Source organism: Stomoxys calcitrans, chromosome 5, assembly GCF_963082655.1.
Source record: "Stomoxys calcitrans chromosome 5, idStoCalc2.1, whole genome shotgun sequence".
In the NCBI taxonomy this organism is placed as follows: domain Eukaryota; kingdom Metazoa; phylum Arthropoda; class Insecta; order Diptera; family Muscidae; genus Stomoxys; species Stomoxys calcitrans.
In genome coordinates, this window is record NC_081556.1 from 12,695,295 (window position 1) to 12,721,691 (window position 26,397).

Here is a 26,397-nt window from a genome sequence, read left to right on the forward strand (position 1 = left end):
GGAACGGTGTTGATTTCATCGTAGCTCTCCGATGAGGATGATTCCATCTCTTCTTGGTGTCTGGAAGGATACAATGTTTTAATTTTTCAAGATTTTCCAATTAATTCCGCAAATTTTGCACTTACCTTCTAGTGTAGAATTCCCGGCTTGTGGTAAAATTACAACTTCATTTGTCGAGGTTTCTGTACTTGAACGCTAGCTGCTATATTTTTTTACTTACGTCTGCCTTTTTGATCCATTTTGACGTTAGCTTTTGTATTTTCATGTAACGGCTACTTTTCATAAAACAGCTTACCTTTACAAAACATCTGTTCAAAGTTGCACGCTGTTAAGACTCGGCAATAAAGAAAATGTCCCTTATATCTGAGCTTAAACTTGAATCGGACAGCATTCATTGATATCTGAGAAGTTTACGCCTGTCCCATAATGGGCAAATTTGCGATTTGCAGTCCGATAAATCATGTTGCCGATCGTTCCTCTGGACCGCAATAAGTTTGCTCACCTATAGGAGCTTGACGTGGATTGTTAATTCAGTGAAGTATCAAACGACGAAAATCTCTGTTGTAGCCACATTTCCATGTGGAGGTTGCGATCCTCGTCAAGCTCCTGTAGGTGAGCAAGCTCGTTCCAGTCCAAAGGACCGATCGCTGCGTTAGCAAGGTGTCATTGGTTATTTAAAGGCGCCAATAACTTGCCTTGTCATACCGAGTATCATAGGCACCTACTATTTATGCAAGAGCCGGTGCCACCTGGCCTCTCGATATCGCTTATTGTCCGCGACTGCGTTGCAGCTACTCCGTATGGAGCATTCCACTATCCGCAACCTGTGGGCGTGCCCGGTATCTTGCAACTAAGCTTCTCGTGACTGCAATGAACACCACACGTATCAGACCTCATTGATACAGCCAGTGTGGTGCACACAGTTTTCCCGTGCCGGAAGCGATGTGTTGTACACAGCCCTTGCCGATGACTGTACGCAGAACCAGCTGCTATGGGATTGGCAAAGAGCTCTAAATCTACGTTGCATTCCGAGCCGTTTTCATCGGGCTGTATTTTTCTCCCCGTGCAAGAAGCATTCAGACTGTTTGTCCATTACAGTAGAACTGTGCGACCAAACATCGTTGATGCTACAACCGAGTAAAGTGATGAATGTGAGAAGCAACCAAAAACTGGCCCGAATACTTTTAGACATTTGTATCTACATACATTTACTCGGCAGCTTTCTTTCTTTGTCATAAAAACGGTGATAAATTCTATTCGAAAGATATTTTACAGCCTGGTAGAAAAAAATAAAGTCACCAAAAATTTAACAAATATTGTTATTGTTATTATTCATTCTTTCTTTCTAAATCCAATTAAGAATACGTCTACTTTATTTGTTCTGATTTCGTTTTGTTTTCGTTTTTGTTTTCATTCAATTTTGCTTTGGGGGTTTTTTTAAAATTCATTCGCAACTCATTTATTAAATAATTATTAAGTGGATGCGGTAGAGGCTGGATGGGGTTTTGGGCTGCTTTGTTTTTTTATGAAAAGTGTAAAGTGTGCATTTTATTCCCTAGGAGAAAATATTTCATTCAAGGAAACCTACTTGTGTTGCCTGTATAAAATATCTTCCCTTTTTGGGTTGTGAATTTGTGTTTCACTCGTTTTTGTGTTGTGTTAGGGGTTTGGTTATGCAAAAATTGCCCAACTAACTTCAATTATACAATAGTATGTATGTAAATGTAGATTATTTTATATGTATGTATAAATATTTGTTATTGTTTTTTTGATCGTTCGTAATAGCGTTAATATGAAAAAATAATTATAATATATAATAATAATAATTAAATAACCGTATCATAATATTAATGTATAAGTAATATTTTATATGCATGTATATAAATATGTATGTAGTTCAATGTTTGGATAGCATTTCCTTTCTTCCTTCCTTCTTCGCCTTTCTTCCGTATTGATTTGAGTGTGTGTATGTGTGTGTGGGTGAATCTGTTTGTGAGTTGGGTCAGCATGATGACGAGATCAGTTTTGCATTCATCTTCAGCGCATTTGTGAAATGGTAGGAAATTCTTTTCCATTCACTCACTCATTGTGTCTTGGGGAGGCCAACACACAACACACTCTCATTATTGCACAAATCTCTAGGTATGCTGCTCAGAAAATATAGACAATATCGATCGTAATGAATGTCACTGCTGATTTCCCTCATTCATAAGTTGAGCACTGAATGATAATTCATCCTAAAATTAGATACATTCGATTATTAAGTAAACACAAGAATTTAAATTTTAGGCACACACACACACACGCTTACATACACACACGTACGTATTATGTACACATATGTATGTATGAATATATTAAGAGAGATATTGAATGGTGTGTTAAGTTAAAACAACAACAACAAAAAAACACTTTTGAGATCTTACATCGAACATGTCTTTAAATGAAGATGATTCATTGCCGTATGGACTTGGTGAACGAGATTCTGAGTAATTTAGCTCAGATTGCTGGTCATGCATTGTGCTTTTCTGCATTACTCCTGGGTAGTAATAAAGCGTTAGAATGAATGAACGTAAGACACAAATGAACTTCAAAATATGAAGAACTTCAACACAACAACCAAATAATACTTACCATTGTTGTGACCTATTTTAAGTTGCCGGAATTGTTTGAGAGAAGCCATATCGGGCTGTATCATACTTAGCAATTGACTACGAGATTCATTAGGACTTTCAATGGAGGTTGGTAAATCTAACAGGCGCTGATTTTGAATGCCATCACCAGGACCCATGTGCGATATATGATTAAAGTTGGTGGGAGCTGAAATCATTTTTGATCTCCTATCCGTACTGCAAAATTAAATGGGCCAAAATTAACTTAATAAGCAAAGAAAAAAAAATAAAATAAAATTCGCTTACTTTTTAATGGTTTTGTTGATTTCACGCATTGAAAACCGTCGTTTTGTATTGATACCACTAATACGCTTGAGATTCTTCGATTGGAAAAGTCCTTCTATAACAAAGAAAAACTGTGTTAATACCAGTACAAAGAAGAATACTTTTTTTTGTGGACATTTCTATCAACCTACTTGTATGTATGTTGGCTAGATAAACAACATTAGGCGTATCATTAATGTGTGTTAGAACAATGTTCCCTTGTTGACTTAGAGGTGAGGAGCGTTTCAGCCCTATTGACTGCACCCATTCCGCAGTTTGTGTATTGAATATATCTAAGTGCGTTTCGGAAAACACCAGCAAATGACCATCCGAATAAGCTTTACAAATATAGAAAAACATGAAATTACCATAGATTATCAATAATAAGGCTTATGGCCAGTGATGGGCACACTAACACATTTACACTTTATTGCCAAGCCCATGAGCCCATGTATTGCATTGTGCCTTGTGTGCCCAACACTGCTTTAGACCAATATGGCTTACTAATATGTGAAGGAAGAGCTGGATACATAATCTCTCGATCTCGTGACTTTCGTCCTTGTAAATCCACATATATGGCCAGCGTTTGGAAAACTAATAAATATTCGCCATAACCACCTCCAGCGCATTGTATTTCAATGACACGTATAGCATCCACACCAGAATAGTTGAGAAAGGCACACAGTTGGTTTTCAGGATGTATTAGAGCTGCAGATGAAAAAAAAATAAATAATGTATAATTAACCCATTAAGGACGAATAGATAGAAAAATATCCAAAAACAGAGCTGTCTTAGAAAAATTGTAGCTCAAGTAAGAAAAGAGGTATCCTAATGAAATTTCGACGGAGTAAAGTTCACGAATGAAACTAGTCAAAACATATTTTCCGTCATATAAGGTCATGTTTTGGTGAAAATTGGCTTGTCGACTTTTTTTATATAACAAAAAATCAAACAAAAATTTTTCTCAAAATTCTTAGAAGCAAGATTTCAGTAAACCTTTTCAGTGACAAGTTGCATTTGATGGTTTCTATATAAAAAAAAAAAATATATGGCGATAAACCTATTATTTTGGCAGCAGGTGCGAATGTTAAAATCATTTAAATCCAATTTTCTTCGCTAAACGGCCATAAAATATTAAGAAAATGATTTTTTGTTGTGGAAACATAGTGGCTTAGGAAATAAAAATATATATTTTTTTTAATTTATTGCAAAATTTTTTAAAAAATTATTTTTTTAAATTTCGTAATTTTTTTTTGTTAAAAATATTAAAAAAGAATTGCTACGTCAATATAAATTATTATTTATTTCAAAGTCATTAAAATTCATTTTTTTCGCTAAATGGCCATTAAATATTCACAAAATTATTTTTTTGTTGTAAAAACATAGTGGCTTAGGAAAAAAAATAAATTTTTCTTTTAATTTGTTTCTTTGAATATATGATATTTCATCAAAAACGGACAAGGCGCTAATGGGTTAAATATAAAAAGTATGTATAAAGTTGCACTAAACAAATATTTGGGCCTTATGTTAGAGCGAGGAGAAACAAACAAAAATTGTAAAATTTAATGATCTTCGCCCTAACAGGCAAAAAACTTGAAAAATGCGGTAGAGCCCGGCCAGGATTCAAACCTGGGTACACGGAGCAATAGCGAGAGCGTTCGAAGCCATCAATACAACTTCCAACAGATGCACAAAATCAGGTGTAGTACGAAAGAAGTGTAATTTGTCACAGAAAGAATTTCTGTCATTGCACAAAAATACACGCATTGTGAAAAGTACAGCTAATAGACGGGGTTGTCGAGCGTGGTTAATGTGGTAATTGTATCATAGATGCGTTTTCGCTATTAATACGATTCAAATAAAGCATACCAACACCCGGCCCTTGAAACCATCACACCTAATGTGGTTGAAAAGTCTTCTAACCAAAGACGACGGGCTGAGAGCTGAGAGCGCTCGGCATGCTGAAGGAGGATGTTTGCGGCCACAGTTCTATTCTGGGTGTTATGCATACGGAGGGTAGACTGAGGAGGATTTCCTATTATCTGGCACCAGTGTCGGCTGGAGTGAGGGCATTCGCGATTCATTTTCATTTTATGGTGTACTTGAGGAGGATGAGACCTTGATCTACACAGATGGCTCCAAGATGGTGTTAGGGGCTGGATTGGGGGTCAACTCTAATGCACTCAATATCAGTATGTCTCTGAGACTGCCGGACGAGTGTATGGTCTTTCAGGCAGAGGTTTGGCAAGGAGCTTACCGCCCTCGAAACTCAGAATTTATGTGGCCAGTATGGCGGCGCTCAAGGTCTTGGGGTCGAGGATGGTGAGGTCGAGATGAATCGCGGACTATTTGGAATCCTTGGATAGGCTCCGAGACCACGATGTGACGCTGACATGGGTTCCCGGGCATGTGGGGATTCCATGAAATGAGAGGGCGGACGTGTGCGCCAGTAGGGGTTCGTCCGCGCCGAGGGTACTACTGAACACAGTAGATGGGATGCGCAGGGCGGCGTCGGTGGTGAGGTGGGACACGGTAGATGGTTGCCAGGCTGCGAATGGAGGGAGTGGCTGGCGTTCGATAAGAGGTCGATGAGTACTTTGACAGGGGTCATAACCGGACACTGTGCCATACGCCGCATGGAGATACCTCACAATGACTTCTGTAGGAGTTGCCTCGATGAGGATGAGGATGACCTCTAGTACGAGGTCTCACATTTTCTTTTTTTTTCTTCCCTTTCTCTCTCTAGGGTACCACAAAGGGCCAAACTGACCTCCGAGTGACTGGCCTACCTCACCTTTGGTGGGCGACCCATTCAACCTAACCTAACCTAAACCTTTTTCACCAAATTTTGTTAATAATATATCAAATTTTCAAATTTTGTTTCAACAAATTTTTTGAAATGGTTTTGCATGCGAAGTGTTAAAGGTTAGTACTACAATAAAACTTACAAAGTAGTACCCATCTTGAATAACTATAAGTAATTTGACTACAATATTCAATATTTTACTTACACATGGCCGTTGCTTCTCCCTGCAGCAAATAGGCAGTGAAACCACTCTGATGGCCGATTACCAAACGCATATCGGAGAGTATTTGTACGCATTGCACCGTGTACGCCACCGTAAATTCGCACATCTTCTGATGACGCAGACGATTGCGATTGATCTCATATACAATGATCTGTGTTTGATTTGTGGGCTTCTTCAATGCGACCACAAAGCAGTAAACCAATGCTGGTACCCGTTTAATAATGCCAGTACATGCTGCCACACAATTCTTCGAATCAACCACTTTAATCCATTCCACATCACTGCACTCTAAAGCGCGTATGGGCAACAATCGAATGTGCCGCTGTTTGCCGCAAAGTAATACCAGAATATGTTCCTCCTCCACATACCAGATTTGTAAAATCTTTTTGCTATCACCGATACGAGCTATTTCGTATTGTTCGAAATTAATGCAATACAGGCCATCATCAGTGCCCAATAGCAATTGGTCGGGATAGACGATGAGGGCGCTCAGGGCATTGCGCATCAAAGCCAAAGAACTGTCCAATATCTCATTGACTTTGTATATAGCGGTGTTGGGTAGATTATTGCGCTTTAAGATGCGATGCAATTCGCTTAATGCCACCACCCATTTGGTTTTTTCCGATTCATTGTCGGCCAGCATTAGAGTATTTAGGCAGGGTCCACCCTCGATTAAGGACGTTTTTATCTAAAAATGAATTAATAAAAAAAATTATTTAAATAATGAGCATTTTGTTTTTCAAAATGTTTACCTTGAATATACATGGCACATCTTTTTTGGCGGCATGGATAACGTCACTTTCCCTTACGCTAGTAACCGCAAACTCCGTGTCCCTCATATCCAGCACTTGTGAAACATTCACACATGGCAATGCACTGCGATCGGCAGAGATATCATACAAAAATAGCTTGAAGTCGCACACTACCACGAACTGCCGCACCCATCCTCGTTTGACTACGCCCTGTTTCGGCACTTTGACATAGCCCTCATAGGCAGTACCAATGCCCCGCGTGGGATCAATACCCAAAGGCCGCTTTGTTTGATCGTTGGGTACTGGGCATATAGTAGGAACCTTTTGACAACAGTTCGTATGGCAGGCGAAACCACAGATTTCACATACAACACCCTGGCGTGTTAGGCCCACCATTAGGGAAGTACAATGGTTACATTTGGTGGGACTGCTGAAGGTACGAACCAGAAATTGGTGTATTTTTTGCTTATGTACGCTTGGTGTTTGCTGGAGCTGATGATGGTGCGGGGGTTCTGTTGATTTACAACTCAAATTACTTTTTGAACTGGAATTACGTATAAGAGCTTTACCCTCTTCCCCATACGATAAATTGTGTTCGGGGGATAAGTTCATGGGATAGTTGCCGCCTGCAAAAACGGCAGAAGACATTGGCCCCGCTTGCCTCTGATCCGCTGAGTCATCCGAGAAGAATATATTCGAGGAAGAGTTCATCTAAAATGTGGGATGGTTGCAAGGAAAGGGAGTCGTAGAATGTTTATTTCACATTTAATTGGGACACCCTCTTAGGCAGGGTCTTAAAGTATGTGCTCTATACAAATATAACTCACCACTGTATCGCCCACGGATGACAAGCCGCAGATGTTTGGATCAGATTCCTTGAAAATGCCTGCAGCTTCTTTATTGAAATAATTATAAGATACCTGTGAATTTGATCTTTCCAGAACTGCATACATTGAGGGATTGATGGATGGAATGATTTGTTTGTCGGTTTGCAAAAATACAAACACACACACGCAATGTTATGTGCAAGCATATGTAGGATGTTTAAATAAAAAAAGAACAAATACAGATTTAGTTACAAGAAGAACACCGGACATTTTCGGAAGAAAGGGAGTAAATGATTAAACTGCCCATAAACTCCATATTTAGGTGGTATGTACTTTTTAATTTTGCCCAATGAAGAATGATAATGTTGCAACATTGAAAAGGAACACACATTTAAAAATGACCAACGAAGAAAGCAGGAGACACAAAAGGCGAACCATTATCATCAAAAGGAGTTGGAATAAAAATAATAGGTAATGTCTAGTTGGTCAAAACTGGAATTTCTTTGTAATATTCATCAGGAGATGAAGGGAACTAGCTGGGATCCTATCACAGAACTACAATGAAACAGCATGTAATGAACGAACAGCAGCACATGGTAACTTAACAATATGAGAATGTATTTCACATGTAGATGGATGTTTAACAAAGCTTGAACAAATTTTAACGCATTAGTATTAATCTTGTCAATAGCATAGCGTTAAAAGTAATGAAAAGTTAAAATCAACATCTTAATTGCCAATGACAACCCAAATAGTGGAAGGCCGTAATACAAATCATGCCGGCGTGAACATTAGGAAAAAAATTTCAGCCGTAGTTACCCCTTAAAAATGCTGGCAACATTTGTAAGGCATCCGGCCATGTAAAAACTTCACCAACCGGTGAAGTCTCTAAGCGGCACGCACTACGGACACGGTACAAAAAAGGAGGTCCCATATCTTTAAGCTTAAACTTGAATAGTGCTCCACTCATTGATATGTGAGAAGTTTGCCCCTGTTCCTTAATGGAATGTTCAAGGGCAATACAAATCTTCAGTTTAAAATACAGCACGTTATATATGTATAAGGGCTATAAGGAAAAATTAGGACTAGTACCTAATCTAAAATTTCGGCAGGGGCTGATAAAGTGAAACGGAGAGATCGTGAACCCAAAAATTAAACGGGGCTTCCGGGGATCCTTAAGAAGTATTTATAAATTTGTCTTGATATATAGGGAAGGTTTTCTGTACGAATTCAGTTTCGCCGTTTTGAGCTTTTTCTACCAAATTTGCTCGGATGAACGGCCCAAATCGAATTTGGTAGATTTTCAATGTGATAGATAATTTTTTTCTATTAGTAGCATAGCGTAAAAATCCATTTGCAAAGAAAAACGCCGATCATTGAGCTCGTCTCGAAAGAGAAAAAAACAGAAATTGTAAAATTTAATGATCTTCGCCCTAACAGGCAAAATGAACTTGAAAATGTAAAATTTTTTTTTTGTTTGTTTCTCTTTCGAGACGAGCTCATTGATCGGAGATTTTCTTTGCAAATGCAAAAGGAAAGCCAGAGATAGCAACACACACCATACACATACTGTGGGACGCGCTTCGTCTTCGGTTAGAAGACTTTTCAACCATATTAGGTCTGATGGCTTCAAACAAAAATTGTAAAATTTAATGATCTTCGCCCTAACCTAATGATATACGCCCTACAAATTTCTTATTCAGAAATAAATTTATCACTTTTGCGTTTGGGAAATTGTTATCAAATTATTATTTAGAAACAAATTTATAAAAATTTTTGTCTTTGTGAAATTGTTATCAAAATTTTGTCGTTTTAGAGAAAATATCAAAATTTTGTCTAGAGTAAATTTTAAAGAAATTTAAAATTGTGGTCGGCTAGTTGTAGATTTGGTCGGAAAATATTTTCTGTTGTGGCAACAATGCTCCCATTATTATTCTCTTTGTTTCAGTCGTCTAACCAAGATATATTCATTTGCTGGTAGTGGCAGTTGCCCAACAACAAAATATTGAGTGCACTATCTGTCAAAAATAGTGATTAGTGCAAATCTGATTTTGTGTATGTTACTAGTTCGCGTCAATTTTCGTTGTTTGTATGTGTCATGGTTTTTAACTAAAGGGTGATTTTTTTGAGGTTAGGATTTTCATGCATTAGTATTTGACAGATCACGTGGGATTTCAGACATGGTGTCAAAGAGAAAGATGCTCAGTATGCTTTGACATTTCATCATGAATAGACTTACTAACGAGCAACGCTTGCAAATCATTGAATTTTATTACCAAAATCAGTGTTCGGTTCGAAATGTGTTCATTCACCGTAACGTTGCGTCCAACAGCATCTTTGAAAAAATACGGTCCAATGATTCCACCAGCGTACAAACCACACCAAACAGTGCATTTTTCGGGATGCATGGGCAGTTCTTGAACGGCTTCTGGTTGCTCTTCACTCCAAATGCGGCAATTTTGCTTATTTACGTAGCCATTCAACCAGAAATGAGCCTCATCGCTGAACAAAATTTGTCAAAATTTGAACACATTTCGAACCGAACACTGATTTTGGTAATAAAATTCAATGATTTGCAAGCGTTGCTCGTTAGTAAGTCTATTCATGATGAAATGTCAAAGCATACTGAGCATCTTTCTCTTTGACACCATGTCTGAAATCCCACGTGATCTGTCAAATACTAATGCATGAAAATCCTAACCTCAAAAAAATCACTCTTTACAATAAACACACACAACAAAACTCGTTGACAGATAGTGCACTTCGCGAGAAAAAATTGTATTCAGCTGTTTACGGTACAATACCTGGTAATCATGTCGTGCGTCTAACCAAGCCATAACAAATCACGCACAATAATGTCAACGCTGATTTTGAACGATGGCTGTGGGGTTTTGTGTGTCATCGATTCAGTTGCGACCCATGTGAGCATCGTGAGTATTGTTCAAAATGTAAAATTCGAACAACAATCATTTTATGCTAATTAGCAAAAACACTTAGTTGCTCAACGAATCATAAAATGGCATTCCATGTTTTGGTAGTTGAGAGTCGTAAACGACAACAATGATTGCTGCTATAAGGTGTGAGCGTGTCATTTACTTCATGTCTATCGTTTGCACTCATTTTAAAGTGCCTTCCCAGTGAGTAATTTTTGCCGAGTTCGTTATGAATTCGGACAGAATCTCTGCACAAGTTTCCGACTTTCCGAATTTTTTGCTAAATCGTAACGAAAGTTGTATGGGCGGTTTACACGAATTCTGAAGGTTTTGTCAGGAGAAATTCGGAATTAGCATCAGAATTGCGTAACGAATTCTTTAAGAATTCGTAAGAAAACTCTTAGGAAATTCTGTGGGAATTTTTGAAACTGCTCAGTTATTTCCGATGTTTTGTTAGATTTTCCTGACAATTTTAGACAAAACTCTAAAGGAACATCCGAAATTGACCAGAGAATGGGAGCATTTTCTGATGATTGATCCAAATTCCAAACAGTTGCGGATGTTTCATCGGAAAATCTGAAAAATTTTGCCCGAAAAGTTAACTGTGATCTAAAAAAAAACATCCGAAGAAATACCGAACCCCTCGGAGGTTTGTTTAGAAAATAATCTTCACATACTCTCCACATTTTCGAACATATAGTCCGAATATTTTTACTTTTGTCTTGAAAAAATCTTGGGAAATTCTGAGTATATTCTGATGAATGTTTAGAACATAACCCGAAAATCTCAAAATTTTCCCAATTTTTTTTTTTATTTTTTAATTTGTTTTATTTGCAAAATTTTGGCCAAATCGGATAAGAATTGCGCCCTCTAGAAGCTCAAGAAGTCTAATCGGAAGATAGGTTTTTATGGCGGCTATATTAGGATATGGACTGATTTAGACTATACTTGACGCAGTTGTTGGGAGTCATACCAGAACATTTCATGCAAAATTTCAGCGAAATCGGATAAGAAGTGTGCCATCTAGAAGCTCAAAAAGTCAAGACCCAAGTTCGGTTTCTATGGCATCTATTTCAGGTTAATAGCCGAATTCAACCATACTTAGCACAGTTGGTGGAATTCATAACGAACCACGTCATGTAAAATTTCAGCCAAATCCGATAGGAATTACGCCCTCTAGAGGCGCAAGAAGTCTAATCGGGAGATAGGTTTATATGGCGGCTATATTAGGATATGGACTGATTTAGACTGTACTTGGAGCAGTTGTTGGAAGTCATACCAGAACACTTCATGCTAAATTTCAGCGAAATCGGATAAGAATTGCGCCCTCCAGAAGCTCTAAAAGTCAAGACCCAAGATCGGTTTATATGGCAGCTATATCAAAACATGGACCGCTTTGGCCCATTTACTATCTCATCCGACTACACTAACTAAAAGCATTTGTGCAAAACTTCAAGCGCCTAGCTTTACTCCTTCGAAAGTTAGTGTGCTTTCGACTGACGGACGGACGGACATGGCTAGATGCACTTTAAATGTCATGACGATCAAGAATATATATACCATATGGGGTTTTAGATGCATATATCGAGGTGTTGCAATCCTATGGTGGAGGTTATAAAAAAATCCACAAGTTGCTCTTAGGAAATAATAAAAATTTTTACAAGATGCAATGGATGCAAGCAACAAATGGAAGAAAATTCAATAATAAATATTGAACATTACTAACAGATGGCGCCATGGCTTGTATATTACACCAGCCTATTTATAGAAACTCGCTCTATTAGCAAAGAAGATTATGGTAACTCAGGAGTATATTTAGTCCCAAAAGAAAAGGAATATGCAAAAATCCATGTGAGCGTATAAATAAACATCTGTTCTATGCTTAACACAGGTTTTCCTTATAAAGTTTGGGTTTAGGAGTCAAAGACTTCCAATATGAAAACTTTCGCCATATTGAAAAGCCAGTTGGGGATAATTTTGATCGCAAAAGTACATAAAGACTAACCTAGTTCATATGAGGATTAATTTAATCGATAAACATATTTATTTAAGAGCACACAGATGCAAAATTAAAGTGTAAATACCCAATTTTAGACAGACTGGAACTTTGAGCTCCAATCTGGGTGTTGCCTATAGCTGTCACGGGAGACTTAGCTGCGAGCTACCGGGCGAGTCCATAGGTTACGTATAGTGGAATGCTCTATATGGAGTAGCTGCAACTGCAGTCGCAAACAATCAGCGGTATCAAGTGGAGAGTCTTAGGGAGAGGCCGGTTGGCATCGGCTCTTGCATAAATAGTGGGTGCCTATGATACTCGTTATGACAAGACGATTTATTGGCTCGTTTCTTTAAAAAACCAATGACCACCATACAAATGTGGCTACAACAAAAGAATGGTTGGAACAATTTTTCACGAAAAGAAAAATCACAATTGAAATCCAATATCTTTAAATATTGCCAAGTCTTTGTTGGAGTTGTGAAACCAAATCCTTTCAACACGCATACACACACACACACTCATTTTCAAATGATCATATTAGTAAATGCATGATAAACAACTAAAATTTTTAAGGCAATGACTAGAAATTTCATAACCAAAAAAAAAAAAAAAAGAAATGAAAAAAGTAAAATGTAAAAAGAACATAAATAAGCAAACAGAGGACAAACAAAACAAAGTTAACAAGAAACGAAACAAAACTAGGAATTGAAACCAATGAGTAGTAGAAACTAATTTGAGATTAGAAATTTTGAAGCGCTGCAAGACAACAATAAAGCATAACCGCCGCCGCTTTCCAAATTGACAAAAAAAAAATACGCGAGGTTCCAATCCCTAGTGCAACATATACGTTACCGTCAGTAATGCCTTTGCATCTTATGTTGTCTATACGACGACTAAAACATTATTATTGCCCAAAGTGGAGCGTAGGTGGGAGGAAAACACTTAAGACTTTCATAATTTTAACCAAAATGAGATGAGAAATTTGGATGATGGTGGTGAGAATTGACAAAAATCGATATATATTTTTTCGTGTTACAAACATTCAATTCAATTCAAATCAATTAATTATTTTCAATTCAATTCAAATTCAATATAATTCAATTGTACTTAAGTGCTTTTTCTCAATTATCTATTGAATATTGTTGCGCAAGAAGAAATACAACATGCCGAGAAAACATGAAGTAAATCCAACCCAGGAGTAGACTGTATTATTGTGAGATTTTATTTCTTTCATTGTTTTTTTCGCACTCAAATGTGAAGAGGACGATGTTGCCGAGGACGACGACGAAGACGGAGACGACGGTGAAGGCGTTGATAACAAGGGTCTATCGTTCAATGCATCACTTTGGCTACAACTGAAGGAAGCAGCAGTAGCAGTGGTGGTGGTTGTTATGGCTAAAGATGGTTTAAATACTAGTTGTTCGTTTGTCGTTCGTTGCCTAATTGTGGAACCAATAAATTGCGGCGCTTGGTTCGTATCAGAAGAGCTGCTCACATCGACCTGCTCATTAATATCATTTTTAAAAGTATTTGCATTTATAAAATGTTCGCTTGAGCGCATATATTGATTGCATTTGGCACATATAGTAAATTTTGAACGGTTTGACTTTCTATCGGCGCTACTAATCGTACTTGTATTTCTTTCCAAATTCTTAAATTCATCAATACTCTCATCGATATTTGCATCTACAGGGTCTTTGGGTGTTGTTTTTTTTTTTTTGGGGTGGGGGTTTTAAGAAAGAAAAATCAAATAAAAAGTAAAATAAGTTTGTTTGAAGAGTTATTTGAATACCATTTGAAATTTGTTCAGACAGAGAGTAGTGGTGTGGTTTATGCATGCAGCGCGCGCTATTTAGGTATTATGAATATTTTGAAAGTGTTGTCTAGCAGTTCAAGATTTCATAATTAGAAAATTGCTTTAGCTTTTAGGCCTTTTGGAAAATAGAAGTAAACGACAGCAACAAAATCAATCATTTAAGCTTTCTCATGTGGGGGGTAAGTGAGTGTCAGCCATCAAACTCATTAAATGTGACTTTTTTTCTTCATTGGGTTAAGATAAAACTTTTAGAAAATAATTTAGCCATTTTGATTAAAATGTTTGTAAGACAAAATAGAAATATATAATGTAAATGAAATCTTTGGTTATACTTACATCCTTTTGACGACTCCAAACCCTTCTGCAGATCCCTTAGCTGATTTTCCTTATAGTGTAGCTCGTACATGGCCGACTCACAGCGTTTGCGATAATCATTCAAATCTCTGAAGTAAAAATTAACCAAAGACCATATTATTATGATTGATGAAGGCTACACTTTTGGGCTACAATTTTAACATACTTTTGTGTGGCCATAAGTTCGGCTCGAGTTTTGCTTAATTCATCGGAAATAGCTGCCTTAGCTTGAATTTCCGACTGCAGGGAAGATTGCAAGTTAAGTAACTCCATTTTATCCAATTTTTGGGATCGCCTGTTACGCCAATTCTTATTGTTATCATTGTTATTCTTTTTATAGAATGGACCTTTTGAGATTTTATTTGATTAAAAGCATTTACTAACAAATCCTATAACTACAATATTTGGCTTACCAGAGTGTTTCAGATATTCTAATTCTTCGGTCATTTTTGTAGCTAACGCTTGTAAGTAACTGCGCGCATCCTTTTCATCTGACACCCATTGGATGATTTCGGACATTTGTTTTTCCCATTGGCTAATGGCCTGACGTTTTGATCTATACAAATATTGGAAAAGAAAAATGTAAAATTATAAAAAAAAATTAAGCAGACAACAAAGCTATGTGACAATTTCAATTTAGAATATATGCCTAGCAAGGCGTATTTAATAAGGTGGGCCAAGGCGTATTTATAAGGTGGCCGCATCGGCGAATTGCTACAACAAAGCATCTTTTTTGGGAACTTGATATGTCAAAATTTGTAAACAGGGCGAAGAAAATTCAATTCGCCATGACATTTAAAATTTTCGGCAAATTTGTTTCGACCAATCAGAGCAAGAAGAAAGAAGTAAGAAGCTTAATAATTGTTGAGTATCAAGGAAAAAAAAAAAATTTAAAAATTTTCCAGTTTAAATAGTTTTCACCAAGTGAATGCCTTTAACATTCCACGGTAGACCAGGGTAGTTCTGGCTCAATTCCAATTGGGCTGGGATTGATTATAACTTCATAGACGTATGGACATGAGGATTCCTCCTGAATTGAGTTCAAACTATTTTGACGGCAGGGTAATTATCATTCCTCTACCAAAGGGCTGAAATAGGAATATTGCGACTAGAGCTCAATTACCACAAGGATGGTTTTTGCACCCCTTTTTGAGGCTCTTGAATATTTTTGGGATTTTCAGAACATTTGGAAAGGAAGGGGTTAAAGTTTGACGTTTACATCTTGGTATGTGGCCGTTCAGAGTGCATATAGTATGCTGCCTTGACTTTAAACCCCGAAAGATACAGTTAGTGTTATTCACCAATATGAGGCAACTTGGTGTGTTAAGGGGACCTTTTGTAGATGGGGTGGAGTTACCACCTTATAAATACGCCTTGATACCTAGTGTGCAGCGAAATCTCTGTTTTGTTGCTTGCTTTGTCCCTCAAATTTCATTCATAAATATTGAGTGTGATGTGAGCGCAAACAGGTAAGACATGCGTGTGAGTGTGGTCTTGCCACCCAACAAACCAAATCTGAACAAATTCTGAAGTCTTCCAACAAGATCTTACCGAATTCGTTTCCAATTTTGTTCTACATTCTGAGAATTTTTGTTCCGACAGTTCTGAAGAATTCTAACGATATCTGGCCGCCTTTTCATATGTTTTTTTTTTTTTTTTTTTTTTTTTTTTTGATTTTTATTCCGATAGTTCGGAAGGAATTCTGAACGATTTCTGGACTGTTTGTCTAAAAGAAGTTTTTTTTCCGACAGTTCAGAAAGAATTCTGAACGATTTCTGACCTTCTTTTAGTATGGTTCTTTTTAATTTTTCTTTCAACAGTTCGGAAGGTATTCTGCACTCTATGTCTGAAGGAATTTTTGTTCCGAAAGTTCTTGAAAGAATTCTGAACGATTTCTGACCGTCTTTTCGTATGGGTTTTTTTTAGTTTTTTCTTCCGACAGTTCGGAAGGAATTCTTAACGATCTCTGCACTCTAAGTCTGAAGGAATATTTGTTCCGACAGGAAAAAATTCTGAACAATTTTTTATATGGTTTTTTTTGTATTTTTTCTTCCGACAGTTCGGAAAGAATTCTGAACAATTTCTGCACTGTTTGTCGGAAGGAATTTTTGTTCCGACAGTTCTGAACGATTTCTGACCATCTTTTCGTATGGGGTTTTTTTTGAATTTGTCTTCCAACATTTCGGAAGGATTTCTGGACTGTTTGTCTGAAGGAATTTTTGTTCCGACAGTTCTGAAAGAATTCTGAACGATGTCTGAACATCTCGTCGAATGTTTCTTTTAATATTTCTTCCGACAGTTCGGAATGAATTCTGATCAAAGTCTTTGATATTGTTGATCTTGTTGTTGTACATTTTTGAAAACATAAGGCTTGAATTAAGTGCTCAAAAAATGTAGTTTAAGAGAGGGGAAAGAAGAAAATACAAATTTTTATTGTAATTAGGTTAAGTTGAAAAAGGGTGCGGATATTCATTTCGATGTTTCGATTCTGTTTCGATTTTTAACATTTAGAAGTATGAGAACATCGTCTTCGTAGTAGACTGGTCAAATCCCTACCCAAAAAAATCCCCCCTTTGGGGTATATGCTAGTCCTAGGCACGCTATGAAAATAGTGGCAAGATGCGCCGCCAGATAGTCGGCTTTCTTCTATAGTAACAACGAAGCCTGAAACATTACTCTCGACTACAGGTGCCAAGGCACCCAGACCTATGGGTAGGGCGGACAACATGCTACGATCCGATTACTTTCTTCGCAGATTGAACTCCAGCTCTCAAAACTGGGATACAGTTACTGCCTGACATATATCTGGCGACTAGTTGATTTTTGTTTTAATTACGAATATTTAATTTCTTTACAGATTGCGCTACACATCTCAAAATTGGATTGCACTTACTCCTTTACGGTATATAGGGCGACTAGAAGATTTTATTTTTCGAAATTCGAATTTTTAGGTAATAAAACATACAACATAGTACTATTTTTAGAGGTTAAGCTACAGCTCTCAAAATGGGACACAGTTACACCTTGACGGTAAATATTGGGAGACTAAGAGAGTTTTTTGAAATTGTTACATTTAGATACTAAAATGTACATAATTGTACTTTCTTTACGGATTTTGCTAGAATCCTGAAATTCAGGATACAAATACACATTGGCAGTATATATCGGTCGATTAGGAGGAAGGGTACCTTCTTTACAGATTGAATTTGAGCTCTCAAAATTGGTATACAATTTACCCCTTGACAGCATATATTGGGCGAGAAGGAAATTTTATTGAAAAGCGTGCGTTTGAGTGCTTTAACATGTAAAATGGTACTTTCTGTAAGGATTGAGCTAAATTCTCAAATAAGGATACAGTTGTACCTTTCACAGTATATATTGGGCTTCTAAGTCTTACCATCGGGGCAGCGACCGTGCCTATGCTAGTATATGTATAAATTTGTGTTTGCTTGTATCTTCGTATGTTTGTTTCTATGTGGGTTAGTTTAATTAGTTTGTTCGTATAGACTCCCCCTTACCCCTAAAGCACCACCCAAAAATAAAAGTGGACCAATCGAGACAATATAGCATTGAAATGAAAGGTATTCGGGATTACGAATGTGGTTTTTTAAAGCTTGGTTCCAAAAACCTAGGGCCATGCCACCCCCAAAACTGCCGTTTAAAGCCGTATTGACCAACCATGGGAATATAGGACACAAATGAAAGGTATTCGAGAGTAAAGTAGGCATAAAGAGTGATCATTATAATATGAGACTCAAATGAAATTTATTCATGAGAAAAGTACTAATTTAATATAAAACTGGCCTCACGTCTCTGAAAACGTCTCACTCCCAACAAAATCCTCAACAAGACATTTTAATGAATAGGACCAATATGGAAAATTAAAGCTTTTTGGAGGAAGGATAACGGGGGGGACAGCTCCACCCTTTTAATACTACTTAACCAATCCCATGGCAGCCGGTTGTACGTACCGGATTGACCCGATGAACTTCTTCATCGGCAAGGGCTGCCGCCTCAGTGTATAACTCACGGCTACAACAACAACAATACTACTTAACAGGACACACTGACCGTTTGGGATAGTATGGATGTCAAAGGAAAGGTTTTTATAAGTGGAGTGCGAAACTGATACAATAAATTCAACTCTAGGTGTCTGAGGAGCCCTTACAACAAAAACACCAACAGGACATGCTTACCTATTTGGGCAATATGAGTATCCAACGAAATGTATTTGGAAGAGTATAAATCTGTTTCACAAATTTGGCTCAAGCTATCTAGAGGCTACCCGCTTCCAAAACATACAGGCCGATCGAGTCTGTATTGGACTCAAATAAAAGGGTATTGGGAGTAGTGTACAAATCGAATTTATTAGTATTTTCGAAAAAGTGTGTGTGGAGACCGACCACTTCAAAAAATATCCTCAAACGGACATGTAGGTCGATCTAATAAATTTGTATTGAATGAAAGGTCGCCTTGTTTGACTTAAATCAAAAACCTTTGGAAGAAAAGAACAATGCTTATATAACTCCCAAAAACCCTTAAACGTATGGTATAGTTGGGTCGAAACAATATGAGTCATTTTGGGAGGTATGAGTCATTTAGGGGGTTGGGTCGAATCAAAATGAATCATTTAGGGGGTTACCGGCACGCTTTTTGTTAATAATAGGTGTTATATATTTCATATGACTGGTGCCTACCCATTTTTATGTGATTTTTATTGAAAATGCGGCACTATCTACTAATGCGCATATTAAGGCGTGATTTGGTGTAGGTATTGGAGGGTGTAAACATATTTTACATACAAAATTTTAGCAAACTCAAATTTTAGATTTACGGGCGCTAGAAGTTAAATTAGTAAAGTAAGCCACTTTTTCATTCAATTCTGCTCTTCTAAACAGAATATAATTTACATCGGTTAAGTAGTGTTAAAGTTGTTATATTCCCTCCACAGGTTAGGTTAAGTCTAAGTGGCAGTCTGCTCACAGAAAGATGCCTGATAGTTCCTAACGTTGAACCATCCACATCGCTTTAAAAAAGCCCAACAGATATTTCCAGATTTTGTGTCGTGTGTTGATTTTAAGTTTGAGTATCTGGTGACCATAATCGAGGTACACGATCAAGTTTATAACGCCGATTTTTGTTGTTGTAGCCACATTTGCATGTGGAGGCGGCAATCCTCGTCAAGCTCCTGTAAGTGAGCAAGCTCTTTCCATCCACTAACCGATCGCCGCGGGAACAGATTGGCCATTGCTTATTTAGGCGCCAATAACTCGCCTTGCCATATCGAGCATCATAGGCACTCAGTATTTATGCAAGAGCCGGTGCCGCATGGCTTCTCACTGAGACTCACCGCTCGATGCCGCTGATTGTCCGAGACTGCCGTTGCTGCTACTCCGTATGGAGCATTCCACTATCCGCAACCTGTGGAGACTCTCCCCACGATACCGCTGATTGTCCGCGAATGCCGTTGCAGCTACTCGGATTTGTATTATGTACTAGAGATGTGCGCGTGAGTGATTTTCCACTGAGTGATTTGAATTGAGTGAGTGATTTTCCAAAATGTATCAGCCATAACGACTTATTAAAGATTCGCACGTTACCGTATGATTTAAGAACGTGCAAAAAATTTGGTTTTTCATTATTTTTTTAACTTTAGCCGTTATTTTCTAGTGAGTCGTGAGTGTATCGTTAGTCGTGAGCATAATCTCAATCGCTCAGGCATGATCACGTGATTGGATTTGGATCTCACTCAAGAATCACATGACCCACGTATGACACGACAGCTCACGTGCACACCTCTATTATGAATTCCATTTTTCAAACAAGGCTCATATATTTCATCAGGGCACAAAGGACATATTTTTTACTTGATTCTGATAAAATGTTGACTGGTAAGCTGCATTAACTCTATTGTTTTGTCCCAAACATGGTACACATAGATTCACTTTTCGATCTAACGCAAATATAGACCGATTTTTTTCCTTAGGCCACGGTGGCCCTTACTATTGTATATGCGAAAAGTATGTTATAGTAGTATGTGAGTCGTGATTTTTTCGTGGGTGGAGTTTTTTTTTTATTGTCTGGAGTTATTAAGGAGCTCGTTTCTATTATTAACAATATTTTCTTCGTTAACACATTTTCTTTTTCTTTAATAGGATTTTTTCTTGAATACAAATTCACTTATGCCCGTTTCCTTTTGATTTAATGCATATGTACGTGCAATCACTTTTGTTTCAGGTGCACGCTTCTATATCGAATTGTAAAATTAGTAAAATTGTTAAAAGTATTGTTGTGTCCCCGGCACGGAATAGCATTGGAACCACACACGCCGGAAGATTGTGGTCTGATCAGTGTGATGTTCAGCTGTCACGAGAAGCTTAGCTACGATCTACCGGGCGGTTGCACTGGTTGCGGATAGTGGAATGCTTCATACGGATTATCTGCAACGGTATCGAGCGGAAGGTCTCAGTGAGAGGTCGGGCGGCACCGGCTCTTCACAAATACGGAGTGCCTATGAAGCTCGATATGACAAGGCGGGTTATTGCCGCCTATAAATAACCAATGGCCACCCTGTTACCTTGGCGATCGCTCCTTTCGACCGGAACGAGCATGCTCGCCTACAGGAGCTTGACGAGGATCGCCACCTCCACACTAAAATGTGGCTACAACAACAACAGTAAAACTGTTTAGATCTGCTCTGCGCAGGAAAGCTTAAAACCGCTAAATAATTATTAAAAATTGTAGCAGGCATTACACTTGTAGGGCGCAATGTAAAAATCATACTAAAAAAGGAGACTCCGTATTGTAAAATAACGAAGCATCATGCAATATATGTTTTCAATTGTTGCAAATGGTAAAAAAAAATAAGAAAATTTACACAATTACTTACTTTAGTTCTTCAATATTGTCCTCGAATTCACTTTGTTTGGCCTGCATTTGCATACTCTTTTGACTGTGAATTTCCATCTCCATGAGTAGTCGTTGCTTCTCTTCTATCCACATATTCCTGTCTTTGTCATAGTCTTCTTTCAGCTCACTTATCGTATCGGTTGTATCGCTAAGCGTATCCAACTTGCTATTCTCATATTTCTCTCGGGACTGTTGCAATTCGTTGAGAAGAGTTTCTTGATATTTTTCTGCTTCCTTAAGCTGCTCCCTAAGAGCTGATATTTCGAGATTATATCTGGCCTGCTGTTGATTTAATTTTTCTGTACATTGTATTTCAATTCTTTCGATTTCGTAACGAGTTGCTTCTGAATTGAAATTATTTGCACCGGCTGCCGCAGCTGCAAAGGATGAGGCATCAGAATTCTTTTTCTTATTAAGCTCTTCTTGCAGCTGCCGGCAGAATTCCTCAGCACGTTCCCTTTGTTTCTTTTCGGTTGCTTTATCAGTTAGGGCATCCTCAATGCGCATTTCCAACTCTCGGCGACTTTTATCTGATTTTCTCAGATCTTGACGCAAGACGTCGATTTTTTTCATAACAGTTTCGAGTTCTTCTTCTTTATCTCTTACCTATTTGCAAACGGGAGAAAATGTAAATGTGTCAACATTTGATAAAAATGCGTTCTACGAACCTGACGTGATAATTTTTGCTTTTGATTTCTCAATTCCGATAGTTTATCCGTGACCTCTGAGTATTCCATCATGGCCAGATTTCTTTGGCTTATTGCATCCTTTAACTCTGAATCCTGTTGTTTTATTCGATCAAGAGCATCGTTGTATTCCTTTATTATCTCAAGTTTCTCACGCTTTATTTCGTTTATTTCCTTGTCTAATTCTTGAAGACGTGCTTTCGAAATGCTGCTATCGACTTCCTTATCACCTGAGTTACTACTACTACTACTATCTAGTTCTTGTTTCTTTTTGGTAAATATTTTCAATTCGTTGAGGATTTGGCGTGTACATTCTGGAGATAGATTCTTCTCATTAAGTAGTTCTTGCTTCAAAGTATTGTAGAACGAACGGTCAATTCCTTCACTGCCATCTTTAGACGAAGTCAAGCTGTTTATATCCAATTTACCCAAATCAGACATGCAGCTATTTTGGGTAAATGTAAAACCCACAAAAGGTAAATGAAACCCTGAAAATGCTGGATTTGCGGCAGGTGGCACTGAATCAGAATGCCTTATCGCATTGTCGTCCACATCAAAGTTCGACGTATCTGTTGGGCTATCCACATCTGGAACATATGGTGCTGCACCCAGCCTTATGTGCTCCCAATCTAATCCCTCAAACCACGCATGCGACTTGAAGTCTTCAATGCCATTGCGGCCCAGGCGAAACTCTGGAGCACATATAAGACGCCTTATGAGGTCCTTGGCGGCATCGGATACTTTTTGTATGCCATCTTCAGGTGGAAAATCGAAACAATTCTGATGATTCATTATTTTTCCATATGTCTCCACTAAACTTTCCGCGTAGAATGGCGTCTCACCATAGAGCATTTCATACATGCAAACGCCCAGGGACCACCAATCACATTCTGCGCCATATCTCCCCTGACCATCCTCCATTGCGCGTAGAATTTCAGGGGAAATGTAATCGGGGGTGCCTACGGCTACATTAGATTGCACCTTACCATCTGCACCCAGACGCAAACAAGAACCAAAATCTGCCAAACGTATATGACCGTTTACATCAATTACCAGATTGTCGGGTTTGATGTCACGATGTACATAACGAAGCTGGTGTATACTATTTATAGCCAATATAATTTCGGCTATATAAAACTTAGCCATATCCTCCGGTAAACGATCTTCGAACTTGCTTAGCAGGGTCAGTAAATCGCCACCACAGTAATAGTCCATGACTAAATACTGCAATTGAAAGACATTACATGAAGATTTTCTTACAATTAGAAGGCATTTAATAGAAAGCTTACCAAGTTAGTGTCATCTTGAAAGGCATAATGCAAATTTGTTATCCACTGGCGATCGCCATAAACTAGAACATCCCGTTCCTCTCGGAAGCAGGCTGTTTCTGCTCGCTTTAGCATCTCCCACTTATTAAGGATCTTCATGGCGTATATCTTTTGTGTGCTAATCATGCGTACAACACAAACTTCTCCAAACGCGCCCCGACCAATGATTTTGATAATTTCGAAATCATCTCGTGACAGTCGCAATTTCTTCACCAATGTCACCACAGGTTTCGCTAAAGCCAAATAGGATACAATTAAAACAGGCGTACAGACCTACAGACCCATGACAAATTGTGGGAGTAATGAGATTCCCATAGAAAGTCGTACCAATTTTTATGAAATCCGAAACGGTCTTCTCTCGTCTAAGCGAAGAATTACAACATTCCTCGTAAAGCAATAGTAAGGCATCCAACAGTGTCTCCACTGAAATTGCTTTGCCATGAGGGAAGTTGTCTTCACCATCCCTATCCTTATTGTCTGCGGCCATGCCATGTTCCAATATGACAGATTCGAGTATTCTCAATCGCCTTGTACACGATTCTTCAAGAGATTCTGAAGCAAAAACACACAAGACGCAAAACCAAAATACATACATATATTAATTTCTTAAACAAAAAAAAATTATGAAATGGTGTCGTCGTTCATAGATGAGAAATCTAAATATACATATATATACAAGTGCACCACCACCACATATGATGTATATATATATATGTAACTTTGGGGATATTTTTCACAGCAAAGATCTAGGAGCTATGTCTCCTTATCTGAGGGGCTCCCACAGCTAAAATTCTGAAGTGTCGATTGTCAATCAAAGGGCTGACCTCAATATATTATGATATGTGGGACCCCAAATGGTGTGGATGGAATTCTTTTTGTTCATTCATTCATTGTGTCGTCGACGTAAGGCGTCAAAGGGAAAGGGGGGTGCTTTTTTCTTATGAATAATATTAGAATATTTTGATGTATTGTAGGCGTGTACACAATGAAAACTCATATTATCCATCTGGCTAATGGCTTCGTGCAATATTTATGCCAGTTCCTTTAATATTTCATTATTTCTGATAGATATTTACCACAAAAAGACATTTTTTTAATTCACATTCTCACATTTGACTAAAAATGAACAGAACACTGTGCCGAGTACAATTTGTCGGCAACGGCGGCTTGGTCAATATTTGAATCGGCGGATTAAATTGTCACTAACTTTGACGTCTTAACTAAGGAGATATAAAAGTATTTTCGATTTAATTTCATAATTCGTTTTTTTTTTTTGTTGCGGTTTATATGAATGCAACAAATGTGGGCTTCTATACCATTCCATTGTGGCCCTCTTTCATTTTGGAACTATACAGTCCTAATGTAGTATGAACATTTCCTATACAAAGTAACACTTGATAGTTATCGATTATGTCCCATAACAAATGATTTGCACTGTAAAGACCAAACACAAAACCTGGCCGATACAGTTGTATTTCATTTTAGTACTATATTATGGCCGTGGCTGAATTATTTAAGGGTTGTCTCATTTGCAAAACAAAAAACAACATGGTGAAAACAACAAGTACACACACATGGTGTGTGTGTGTACTTGTGCAGAAACTGTGCGTATAGGAGCAGATAATATGTGAGAAGGAAGATAACAACAAAGAGAATGCAAACAAAAATCTGACATCTTAATACCGTCAAATCTGGCCGGCTGTTAGCAACTTTCCGCCTGAGACCACCTTTTTAAATCCGCCTTGTATAATGGCATGATATCGATAACTATCAAATCGAACATTGAGCTGAAATTATATCAAGAACATCTGACTTGCACTGGATACGACTAAAATGAAACACAGCAATTATTAACTGGAATGATTTATTAAGAGTGTTCGCATACCCAAATTTATGCAAATTTGCATCGTTGTCAGTTGTTATCGCGTGACACCGATAACTGTATAAAATGTACTTTTTCCCGTGAACTTTGCACTGATATTATATCCAGAACACCTGACATGCACTGGATAGGACTAAGTTAAAAGGCAGCAAAAGTCTTACGTTCATGAAAATAAAACTGTATAAATTTACTTACAATCACCCTATTGTCCAACTAATATGAACTCTCTCTCTCTCATCCACGCCCGTGCGAACCAAAATCTATGTTTAATGGTATTCAAATTGCAAAACAAATGTTGTGTTGTATTGTAGTATTATACAACGCAAAACACGATTAATCGATTCTTCTTATCAGATATCGGTAACTTACCATTTCAACTTTGAACTGAAATCCTATCCAAAATATCTGACACAGAATATAAATATATATACATATATTCTATATCAAAGGGTTTTTTTTCGAATACTTAAATAATAACTGTTATACGCATTAATCAATAGCACTGTTTCCGATTTAATACATTTTATCTATATTAAATAAAATAGAATATAAAAATAATTGATTTTGAGGTTTACACAATTTCTATGATTATGTGTGGATGTATGACTTGACTCACATATAAAATCAGGCGATTTTCAATTCATAAGCGAATGAAAATCATTTAACTAAATGCAGGCAAACTCCATTAAAAGCCGATTGTACTTTGGCCAGTTCTTTGTAAAATATTCCTATATTAATTAAGTGTGATAATGCCATTGGAAAAAATCCAACAGCGACATCTAGAAATGTTTAGTCTATTTACAATATATCTCCAACCACTATTGTCAAACCATATGGCAACGTTAAAAGTCTGAAAGAAGTAAAGTTACCGGCGTAATTATAAGTATATAGGCATGATGCAGCAATTACTAACCTCATCATCACATACGACCGTACACTATGAAAA

The 26,397-nt window shown here is 37.6% G+C and overlaps 1 protein-coding gene across 4 annotated transcripts; it reads right to left on the reverse strand.

Moving 5' to 3' along the window:
- Positions 1 to 1,305: 1,305 nt before the first annotated feature.
- Positions 1,306 to 24,733, reverse strand: LOC106083426 (serine/threonine-protein kinase Genghis Khan). 4 transcript variants are annotated; one of them, XM_013246417.2, is made up of 18 exons: positions 24,646 to 24,733; positions 23,897 to 24,121; positions 23,531 to 23,802; positions 22,224 to 23,465; positions 21,536 to 22,161; positions 15,060 to 15,202; positions 14,813 to 14,993; positions 14,629 to 14,735; positions 7,545 to 7,660; positions 7,287 to 7,428; positions 6,718 to 7,229; positions 5,948 to 6,653; positions 3,441 to 3,644; positions 3,089 to 3,274; positions 2,919 to 3,012; positions 2,635 to 2,849; positions 2,427 to 2,539; positions 1,306 to 2,237 (listed from the first exon to the last, which is right to left on the reverse strand). In XM_013246417.2, exons 1-18 carry the CDS (start codon positions 24,656 to 24,658, stop codon positions 2,187 to 2,189), a joined length of 5,148 nt encoding a protein of 1,715 aa, XP_013101871.1. In that variant the 5' UTR covers positions 24,659 to 24,733; the 3' UTR covers positions 1,306 to 2,186. The 4 variants fall into 4 exon arrangements, with proteins under 4 accessions (XP_013101871.1, XP_059224968.1, XP_013101870.1 ...); XM_059368985.1 differs by having other exon boundaries at positions 2,919 to 3,009; positions 6,718 to 7,428; XM_013246416.2 differs by having other exon boundaries at positions 6,718 to 7,428.
- Between the last annotated feature and the right edge of the window lie 1,664 nt (positions 24,734 to 26,397).